At 44.4% G+C, this 11,515-nt stretch overlaps 1 protein-coding gene across 2 annotated transcripts in view; it reads right to left on the bottom strand.

Annotated features, from left to right (window-relative positions):
- Nucleotides 1–10,830, bottom strand: part of LOC116698971 (artemin b) — a 22,767-nt gene extending 11,937 nt beyond the window's left edge. Inside the window, exons 1-2 of one of the 2 annotated variants that reach the window (XM_032531308.1) lie at nt 10,650–10,830; nt 9,309–9,628 (exon numbers count right to left, since the gene is read on the bottom strand). In XM_032531308.1, coding sequence (XP_032387199.1) covers nt 9,309–9,423 — 115 coding nt within the window. In that variant the 5' untranslated portion in view covers nt 9,424–9,628; nt 10,650–10,830. The remainder of the gene's footprint in view (nt 1–9,308; nt 9,629–10,649) is intronic. The other variant, XM_032531309.1, reaches the window with a different exon arrangement.
- Between the last annotated feature and the right edge of the window lie 685 nt (nt 10,831–11,515).

Here is an 11,515-nt window from a genome sequence, read left to right as displayed (position 1 = left end):
GAGATCTGAGGACCAGGTAACCATAGTCCTCAGAAAATCCACCAGAGTATAAAATGCCAACACAAAGGAAGCCAGAGGTAACGTATATCCAGCCTAAATGAGTGAAACGTCAGAAACGGAGCAATCTCGGAAGTGGAACACCGTGGATATAGACTAGCCCTACAGGAACATTCCTCAGCATTTCCGCGGATTTTGTCCAGTGGCCATTTGTGGTATTGCCACTGTTTATGCCTTATGTGCCACTGAGCAACTCTTATGGATGGAATGAACGGGGCTCCCCCCTGAACATTGTATCCAGGTCTTAAGTACAAAACATCCATGGTTGATGCATAGGCTGAAGTGAAGCCAAAAAAAACATCTTGATCTGCACCTGGTGGCTGGCTGCAGTATGGGTCATAAATCCCGCCACCTCCATGTTAGTTAGGACATGGCCCAAACTAAAAAATTAAAGTACACATCAAATGCATTTTTTCCCAAAGATTTTTATTCTGATCACACTCATGTTCAAGTGTTTGGCTTGCACTTGGTCGGGCGAGTAATGAGCGGGACTCACCTAGGTGATGCTGCAGTTCCAGCACCCAATCAATACTGCGCAGATTCTGGCTCCAAATTACAAGGCAGAGTCAGTATCCAGGATATTTTGGCTTCACTTCAACAGCGGAAAGGAGTGAAGATGTACTTTATGTACTGTCTATGGTACAGCCCCAGCTGTTTTAACTAACAAAGTTTGAGTATTTAGCAGCTAAAGACCGAAATAGTTCCCTCATGAGATGATGAAGACCAAAACAGAGCGAAATGGAGAGTAAATATTGCACTTCCATTTATCAGGTGGGACGACACACGACTCCAACTAATTATGATATAAAATAAGAGTATTTTTACCATATCAACTTTATAATGTGATAGTATGCCAATGGTGTGCTTTAAGACACATCTTTAATATTAGAGTGATTATTTTGCTTGTGCAGGGACAACTAGCCGCCGATTATGGAGAACAATACCTTTTTCAAGCATTGCCTGCAGGGAAAAACAGTCCAACCTGGACTTTGTTAAAAGTAGCGGTTTGGAGGTAAACTTATTGGTTTCCTAATGATAAACCTGAGTGATCATTGATTTACTCCACTGACCCTGCAGCCTTCTCTTTACCCCAAAGAGAGGAGCTCCAGAGGAACGTGTCTAATGGAGAATAGTGAGTTTGAAGTGTAACAGTTCTGGATTAACTCCCCCGCACATGGGGGGTCAAGTTGCCAAAAGGTGCTGCGAAGAGTTACTGCTGGTCATCAAAGGCCCGGGACCAGCGGGTCACAACAAGCTTGATAAAATGCAGGTTTCCACGGGGCATTAAAGTGCCGTCTGTGACCAGCACGTTAACCTCGAGCTGCAACTCTGATGGCATTATTACGACAGACGGAGACAGAGAAAGAGCTGCTGTCATCATCTGAGCCGCCAAAGCCACCTGGCTCTACTAAAGGAAACATATTCTCACTGTGAAGCTGCTAATGACAAACCCCAGAGAGCTGTAAAGCAGCTCACAGCAGAGGAAATAGACTGATACAGTATATAACAAGGATTTTCAGGTATTTGGAGCTGTGTGTCCTGCAATGATAATATCTTGATTCATCTGCTCAGATATGTCAGACCCTCCACTGATGTTTCTCAGTTAGCTGGTATCACATACACAACTCAAACTATTCCCTTTGTCTTTGTACATTTCTGTTATTCTATGCCTTATTCACTACATCTCTGGTAAAGTTGTCAATTACTAGCTGTGGTTGTTGGTAGAGACTCTGTCAACTCATGACTGCTGTTATCAATCCGTCAATACCATTTCACAAAACTGACAATCATTCTTAAAAGTTCATGAGTCTAACTAGCTCACAGTCACTGAAACTATTTACCAGACCAACGGTCCGGGTGATGTAGAAGCGACAGCGGCATCAACGGGTCGCTGCGCTTCAGTGGCATATGGTGGTCGCTATGTTGAATGTAAATGAGAAGCTGCTTGGTCGCTTCTCTACCGTCATCGTGTTAAACCCGCCAATAGCGCGACAGGTAGCTAAGCCAGTTTGTGATTGGTTCCTGCAAAATTGTGAACTGAAGCAGGAGAATTAAACGTGCAGGTTTCCAGACCGAGCTGGGCGAGGATTACCCTGTCTCTCATTCACCAGGATTACAAAAAACTTTTCCTGAAACTTATTGGAATAGCATGGTCCAAGGAAGAATCTACATAATGGAGCAGCTCCGAATCACAGGGCGAATACACAAATTCATTTTCACTTTTGTTAACAATGATAGATACGGCATTTGGCCTTGGTGGGGGTTTGCCCTCTCCACGTGCCCTTCTAGTTTTCAATGGCTGTTGAAATACGTTCACCAGAGGAATTGCGGGTTTCCAATTGGCTAAAATATAGGTCCCTTGCGGCAAGAAACATGAGCAGTCAGATAACCAGGAGGGTTTCAGCAAACCAACAGTTTAACCAGATTATTTAAACCACTTTGTCTGGAGGTAAAACCAAAAGTGTGCACACCTGAAATGTCCCTTAAAAATTCATGATTGCACAGGAAAACTATGTGAGCAGAAAACCATAATAAGTCTGTAAACTATGATGCGTGTTCAATGGATAGTTTGTGTTGCACGTTATTTTACTGTTTGCCTTTATTTCCTCTTGCTTTAGGGTTTGGTTTTAAGCTGCTCTAATTAATATTCTCTGTGGTTTCCCTTAGCTTCATGGAGCATTGAAGCATCTTTAAGCTTGTCTTGGTTTTAGGTCTCTCAACGCTCCCATCAGCCTTGTTTTTAGACAGACAAAGGTAGCAACTAACTTGGCATATAAAGAGACAGCTAGTTCCCTAAAGAGTTTCAGGAGACAAAAAACAGGGGCTAAAAGGAGGGTAAGAGAGAGAGACACAATCACGACTCCAAATGAAATACCAATGTGGCTCCGCATCTGTTGGATGTGTTGCTGTTGTGTTTACAGTTTGTTCTGCTACCCACAAGTGGGCGGGAAAAAATTAAAATGAATGCAGTTTTAAAACCGGTGTCACTGCCTGCACGTTATAGATTTACAAAGGTAAAAAGCCCAAAGTCCTCCCCCCCCCCAAGGGACTTACCATCTCCAACAGAAAACACTGTTCACAAACTGCTCCAAACAGCTCTATTGGAGTCCAGCCTTCACTTCAGAGACAAACGTGCATCACTTTGTGACACCTGTTATAATGCTCGCTTAGCTGCTAGCGGGGCACGCCCTCATACTCTGCAACTGAATAGCTAGCAGTCCTTTCCTAGGTAATGCACGCCAATTTACAAATCCTACTATGGTCACCCCAAGACCCGCCCTTCAGTAGCATTCAGTTGGTCGGGGTCAGGCATTGACCGCTCGAGTGGTTAACGTTAGGATAGCTGATTGGACAGGGGATAGGACCTCTACATGTAGGCATGGACACCTGGCCAATAGTGTGTGAATGCTATTGAAGGGCGGGTCTTAGCGTGGCAATTGTAAGATCCCAAAAAAGATGGAAAGAAGTGAGATGCCTTACTCTGTAGCTAAAACAGAAATCTCAACACACAGGGTGAAAAGAGGAGCTGCAGCAATGTGCAGTACAACAAAAATATGGTGTTTTTTGAAAACTAAACCACATAAACCTCTTCTGGCACAACCTCAAAAAACAATTATGAACCTAAAAATGAGCATAACATGAGCGCTTCAAAGGAATTTTCCCAGTTCTTAGCTATTAAATTGGTCAATACCATTATTAGCAACAGGAATAATGGCCCAAACCACAAATATAAAGAGTTTTTATTAAACCACAGTTATGAACCTGCTGGAGAGTTTCCACACCAGCTGGAACCTCCACGATGTACACCGGCCTCTACAAGATTAGGCGTGCAGGGTCACCGGTAAAGTTTGTTAGGACTAATTAGCCATAAAGAAACCCAAAATGCAAACAGACTTTAAGTGTCTTGTGTCAGGTAAATCGACGGGAACAGCACCAGCCTCCCCCCCCCCCCCCCCCTCCCCCCCCCGAGGACTGAGATACAGACAGCCTCATGACGCGACACATCTGTGTCCTCACCGTCTCTTCTCGTCTCACTTTGTTTCTCCCTAAGGCAGTTCCAACAGTCCTGGCCTAATAACCCAAATTCCTGCTGATTAAGTTGGTTTTAAAAGGGAGCCACACAGAGAGCGCTTGGGTGAGCCTCACCTTAAATGGGAACAAATTTTAGCTGTGTTGGAGCGGTGATCCCAGGGTAGGATTTCACTTTCCGGTGTTTGTGAGGACGGCGGCGCTTTTAAAGGCCGCAACGAGGACAGAGGGAAAGAACGGAAAGAGAGATGAGGAGGAATAGATTTTCTCTCAAACACACTTTGTAAAACGGATATTGTCACTACAGAGTGGCTTTGTACACACACACACACCCACACACACACAAAACCAGATATACACAATCACCGACTGAAATCCCCTCTCCCAAACTCGCGACCTTTTCCTGCTCCCTTCTCATGTTGTTATTTCTCCAAATTAAGCCCACACTGTGGCCGAGAGTAGCCCTCAGAAACGTGTCCATTTGTGACGCACGCACACACACACACACACACACACACACACACACACACACACACACACACACAGGTCATCATTAGTGTGTCTTGTGGGTGAACCAGCGCTCTCCAAAGTGTTTCCATGTCGCCCGCTCGTGCCCCAGACAGACTGGGTTTAATGACCTGGCCTGATAGTTCAAAGCAGCCCTCAGCCGCTATGATTAATGAATCTGACCTGCTAATTTCAGAAGAATACAGCTTATTGTATCAAAAAAAAGAAGAAGAAAAAAAAAAAAGCCCTCTCACAGACACAAACACTGCACTGGGCTAGTTAACATTCTTCTGCGTTTTGAGAAAGAAAGTTGTTCTAAGGAGGCCGATTTCACGATAAGGACAGGAGTCCGCTTTACGTTTCATCAGCGGCTCCGAAAGTATTAACTGGCGCTTTGTTCAAAAATAATTTAAGCTATTTGAACTTGAAGAAGCCAAAGTGCTCAACAACAACAAAACAGTTCAAGATCAGAGACAGAAATAATTTCCCTCGGCGTACTTACACCAGATTGTCCACGGCTACAAACGCAAGGGCCTAGAAAACATAAGTAGCTTGGGAAGCATTTGTCTGAAGGAATACATCTAACAAATTGAAATTCCTTTTTGTCAGATCATGCCTCCTTCAATTTGCCCTGAAGGAATCACTGTGGTTCACTGCGTACTCTAAGCACTTCCAGATTGAAGCTGCCCTGTGGCACTCCAGGTTGCATAATCAATCTCTCTGGCTGCACTCTCTCCTTAGTGCTGGGACAAAACAACTAGAGTAACGTTACACAGAGAGGCTGAGACACAGCCGAGGACCAGGCTCCCTGTGCAACACACACACGTCCATCTTTTAACGACAGGTTTCCACTCATCTGAAAGGACTGCACTCTCGTTTTTAACTGGAGAATACTTCACCGCATTGAGTGTTGATACATGGAAGGAGCAAAACGCTTGGATCGGTTGACCTGCCCAACTGAAGTCTGTCACTCTGCTTGCTAATTGCTAAGAGTTATGATATTGCACCAAATCCGTGCCTTTCACCTTTTGCATTAAGGTCCCTTCCAACTATGTGTGTCAAGACTTTTGGAAGTTCTCTAGTGGGTACTTTTTTTTTTGAAGGACAATTAAAGTTATATTACAAGACCTAATCAGATTTCGATTATGTAACAATCTATGAAGTGCTGTGAGTCTGTCTGATCCTGGAAATGTGCAACACCAGTGCATGATAACATCTAGAAGCATTATAGGGATTTAGGTAAAAGGAATTCATCAGCAATCAGAAGGGAAAAACGTAAAAAGGCAACTTGGTAAACATTGAAATGACGGTGAAATGTTTGCAGCTTGTAGTTTCATCAGTTGACAGCACATTACTTAGAGCTTTTAACAATCTCATCACACACATAGTGGAGGAACACACTGAGCCACAGTTTACGTACACTGAGCAGGGGCGTCGGACTGGGGGGAGGGGAGGGGACTGAGTACCAAGGGCCCCCATGTGAGGAGGACCCAAAAAGATGCTAGAATGAACAGCTGTGGACGCGGGGAGGGGCCCATAGAGAAAGCCTTTCTACAGAGCCCAGAATGTTGTGACACTGCATGCACATTTTGTGCTCGTGCTTCCTTTAATAAAGAGTGATGAACAGTCGAATCAGCAGGAGAGTACCGGGCCTTCGGTCTTGGCCCGTGAACAAACACTTAGCATTCTTATGGCGTTTTTCCATTAATGGTACCTGCTCGACTCGCCTCTCCTTGCCTCGGCTCAACTCAACCGTGGTGTCCCGTCCTCCTTTTTTAATTATAGATTAGTACCGCCTCATGCGCGTCATAGCAGGAAGCTGCCGTGACCTAACGCGACACACACACAGAACGTCGAAGGTGTGTTGTTTTTGATTCTCGGCGTGTTGCCACAACCAGAAGGCAAATTAGTGTCTAATAAACCTGGAGGCAGCAAAAAAAAAAAAAAAACACTGGATAAACTATTTCAACACGGCGGGTTTGGTCCCACCCACCCGTTGTGGATACCACTGATGATGCAGTGATTAGTGACAATTCTTTCAGACCAATCAGCAGTCTGCAGGATTTCACGTCACCTTTTGGTATCGCCTCAGCTCGCTTGGAACCTCGACTGAGGTGATACTAAAAAAAAAGAACCTTAGCAGGTACCAGGGACTTTTTTTTTTGTAATGGAAAACCAAAAAAGGCGAGTAAAGTGGAGGCGAGTCGAGCAAGTACAACGCAGTGGAAAAAACGCTATTAGGCTGTGCGGTTTCAGTAACGCAGCATTTATTATCAAAACATGAATTTCTTCAGTCATTTAATCTAACCTATTAATAGTAATTATTCAAGTAATTTGGAATCATGTATTACTGTGTTTCTAACTTTATGTATAGTGTAGGTTTGGTGTATATACTGAATGTTTCTTTGGTTGTCCAAACATCCCATTGTCATGTAAGATTTAAGAGAAACAGTGTGAAGTGGAAAGGGAAAATAAAGGAGGTAGAGGGAATTTCTTTCTATTTTTTTAAATTTCTTTTTACACCTAAACCTATTTTTCCTTTTATGTTGGTAATAAAGTGTTGATAAAACAGAAAGGCTATTTGTGCATGAAGTTGCTGCGTTTGTAGCTACATTAAAGCAACTCTGACCCTTAGTGCTGTCTTCATGACTAATCACAAGTCCTGGCCAGCAACACTAGACTGACAAATGTCTCATCTTGAAAATGTGCAGGATGACGCCGTCTCAAATCAAGAAATCAAAGCATTGCAGTGAGTTTGTTGAAAGGGAGACAACAACAGCAGAAACAAAACAACACTACTTGGTTCGAAGTATTGTTCTTCATCATTTATTCGTTATTTTATTGAGCTCCATAAGTGACTGAATTTGTTGCTTTCTGCTTTTGGTCCCGATTCATTTTCCTTGGTTGTAGGATGAGCTAGATAACATGTTTTACTTGGCAAATTTAATGAGAAAGCTATCTTGCAGAGTTGCATCTTCTAAATATATGTAGGCTTTTTATGCTCCATATGTCTCAGTCTCGATGAAATTCATAAAATACATTGAAGTATTAGGCTTTGAAACTGAAAGCTCAGTGAGCAATAAAGATCAGTGAGCGAGGAAGACAAACAGCCTGTTTCCAGCTTCAATGGCCACATATCTATAGGGATGCTTCTACTTTAATGAGTGGCAATAACGATAACTTATTTTGTTGTTTACTTTACGAGGCTCTATTCAACTGGCTCTCTGTGAGTCGGAGTGGCAACACAGAGCAGCATGAGAGCCGGGGAGAGTTAAAGCCGTAACAGCAACAAACGGCACGCTGGCGCTCGTAAAGCCACATGCCAGTTAAAACAAACCAGACCACACATCAGGAGGCTGCTGGTGAAGGGAACATGCCGGCCTGACCCACGGCAGGGCCGCTGACCCCACGACCTTTGACTGGAGGAAGTGAAAGCTGTGGCAGCGTGACGGGGGTGTGCGAGATGCCTGAAGCAGAGGCGACGCTCTCATGTGCAGCCTGGGAACAAACTGGCAATTTTGAACGACATGAGTAAAGAAAAACAAGGTTGTTTCACAACAAGTTTTCACCCATTTTACAGGCATGTAGTGGGGGGGGGGGGGGGGGGGACGCCTGCTGGGGATGTGTGACATGTCTCAGGTGATACCCAACTCCCCCCCACACACACACACACACACACTTTGAGATGTGAAGAACAGACGAGAAAAAAAGATAAAAAGCAAAATTCTACTCTGAACATCAGAGGCCTGCCGTCCTCCGACTGAGCCTCGTCTGCGTGCGTGAGCGACATTGTATGGACATGACTCAGTGAGTCAGGGGGACACTGAGTCAGAGAGGAAGAATGAAAGTTCACTGATGTATCATGCATGTTCTGTTACATCTTTGAGAGGACAAATCCTGACAAATTGCACAATTTGGGAAGAAAAGAACCAATTTCTGGAGCTGTGAGTGCACTGAAGATCCAGAAAAATCTGGAGTTCAGAGAGCGTTCATGGTCACAGAGCTGAAACAACCCCACAGATTCCTCTGAAAATGGAAAGACATGGGCTTGACTTCCAGCACGTCAAAACACCTGAAGCTTATAAGACTTATCCCCTCAGAGGTACTGCAGAGGAGGGAAATGGATGCAGCTGTGTGTGTGTGTGTGTGTGTGTGTGTGTGTGTGTGTGTGTGTGTGTGACCAGCACTTTGATATTTAGATTTGCAGCCCACCACAGAGGGTCACACTGACTTCCTGACTGCCACTGTTTCCTCCTCATCCATAATAAAACACACATACACACAGACACATACATATACACACACACACACACACACACACAGTCATTTTGATTGACATTTTTTTCAAAAATCAGTCAACTCTTGGCACCTTGTAAACACGTCAGTCCATAAATAATAAAACTTCCCATTAATGAAACAGAGAACAAACCCTCCTCCTCTCACCATCGCTCCCAATAAACACGCTCCCAATGAGCCCCAGAGTCCGAGGACCCTAAAACAAGTGCGCGCAGGGAGGGTTAGAGCTCAGCAAAAAGCCGCAGATGTGAAAAGAATTCAGACATCAAACAGCGGTTTCAGTGTTGTCACAGCAAACAAAGACAAGAGTCGGCTTTCACAGCAACATTGCGCACAAAGAGACCCAACAAGATTCCTCTAAATGGCATGGTCTTAAATCCCTATGTAGACAACTCTACAGAATGTGAATGGAGCCTTACCAGCTGCCTTGTGCGCATTCTGCTCCAAGCGCGCACAGGACAGGACAGCGGAGCCGCTTCTTCCACGCTGGGCGCAGCTCATGTTTTGGGCTATCCATACACCGCGATGTGTCATGTTCTACACCTTATTGTCACGGCTTGTAAGAGTTCAGAGCAGGCTGGCTCCACTGAGGCTGAAGCAAACATGAAAAATCCATCTAAAGCGGTTCTGCTTCAACGCGAGAGGCGCCTCCTCCTCTTAGTTATTTACGCGGGCCAAAAATCCCTTTCTCTCTCTGTGGCCGGTGTCCTGTCACGGCTACTCGCAGAGTCTCAGCACCCTGGACAAGAACAGAGAGGGCGGATGGTGAATACAGACTTCTTAAACTGCGAGATCAAGTCCTATTGTCTATCTTAAGTTTTATAATGGCTCTTAAATGTATGAGTGAAATATCACCACTGGATGAGATCGTTTTTTCACTTTTTATAACACAATTTCAACAACAAAAAAACTTCCTGAACCAAGTGTTTTATGAACTCTGTGTGAAATGAATCATGGCTCATTTTCTTCATCAGTCACTTCTTATCTTGTTTTAAGAAAAATCATGAAAACACGTCCAACTGTATAGGAAACAGGTCTCAGACGTCTTGTCAGTTTTTAAAGAAATGTGTATTTAAAGAAAGAACACGAGACCAAACGACTTGTTATGATTGACATTTCGCAGACGGAAGGCCAGGGAAAATAAACTTTACAACTGACTGGGGAATGCAGAGTGACGCTTATATAAAATCTAATTAGGGAGAAGTAAGCTTGCGGTGACAAAAGCACTCCTGCACGGTTACCGAGAGAGCAGGACAGACAGTCAGAAGTGTAAATTAAAATGTCTGTCCTCTTTTTGCTACTCGTGCCGTCTCCCTAGTGACTCACGTCCAACCATCGTTTAATGAAATGAAGCCAGTTTTTCAGGCGTGACTCCCCTCTCCTTACCTCCAGTAACCTGTTCAGTCTTGCCTTCAAACAGCTCGTATAGTTAATGGGTAAATAACACCGCGGGAAATGTTCCTCACAACATTTTCTGCGTCACTTTAAAGTAAAGTCAACGTCAATAAGAGTGTCAAAACGTCCAGACGAGCGACTCTGCGCGGTCCCCTTATTTAGGACAAACGTCTTCTTTCCTTCTTCTTTCACGCGTGTATTTGAATTGTGAAGTTTAACCTGAAGAAAACGCAGCTCTGACGGTCAAATATATATATATATTTCTTTAGCATAACAGGTCCTAAAAAAGTCCACGCGTCACGCCTTTACGCAGCTACAGTCCGCGTCTCCAAGCAAGCGGCACTGTTTTTCTTAAACTCTCTTACTTTGGACTCAGGTATCCAGTTGTCAGAGACTGTGGCGCTCCGGTGTCTTCGCAGGAGTCCACGACACAGCTACTAAACAATGTCTACAATGCCTCGCAGGACTGGAGGCTATGCGTAAAAACAGCGCGCCGCTCCGCCTGTCAGAGACTTTGTGAAACCGGAGCGCGGCGGCCGCTGTACAAAGTGCTGTGATTTCTCTTCCCCATCCACATAGCTCAGATGTCTTTTTGTTCCTGCGCTGAGAGGGGGGGGAGAGAGGGAGGGAGGTAAGTGATTGTCACAAAGGACAGTCATGGAGTATTTCTGGAAAAGAGTTCCAGTAGAAGAATCCAGCAAGTGACATCTGTCCTTTAGTGTTTACACTAGCGGCTCATAAAATGTGTGGAAGGTTTCATGATATTCCACTTCTAGGCGTGCACACACAGACAGCGCGAGCAAGCATGGATTCACATACATGCATGGACGCAATAAGAGACAATGGGCCCCTGGGCACAGACATGTAGAAGGACCCTTCCCACAAAGGAGCAAAACACCCAGACTGAAAGAGGCATAATAACACCACAAAAGGCTCCTCGCTTTGTATTCAATTTGTATCTCTTTGCGGTTGTTTTGTGCCTCTTAGTAGTTGTTTTAATGTCTTTGTGATCGCTTAGTATGTCTTTGTGGTTGTTTTGTGTCTCTTTATTGATTGACTTTCCAACAAGAAACATGAACTGTCACTTCAAACAGGGGCCAGAGGCCTACTGACCCTGGGCCTGCGCCCGGTAAGCTGGTTAAGAAATCCTTCCATGCGCACATGCATGATTGATTGCACACACCTGTAGGCCAATATATATATATATATATATATACACACACACACACAC

This window comes from Etheostoma spectabile, chromosome 12 (genome assembly GCF_008692095.1).
Source record: "Etheostoma spectabile isolate EspeVRDwgs_2016 chromosome 12, UIUC_Espe_1.0, whole genome shotgun sequence".
NCBI classification, from domain to species: Eukaryota; Metazoa; Chordata; class Actinopteri; order Perciformes; family Percidae; genus Etheostoma; species Etheostoma spectabile.
This window is presented reverse-complemented; position numbering and strand designations above follow the sequence as displayed.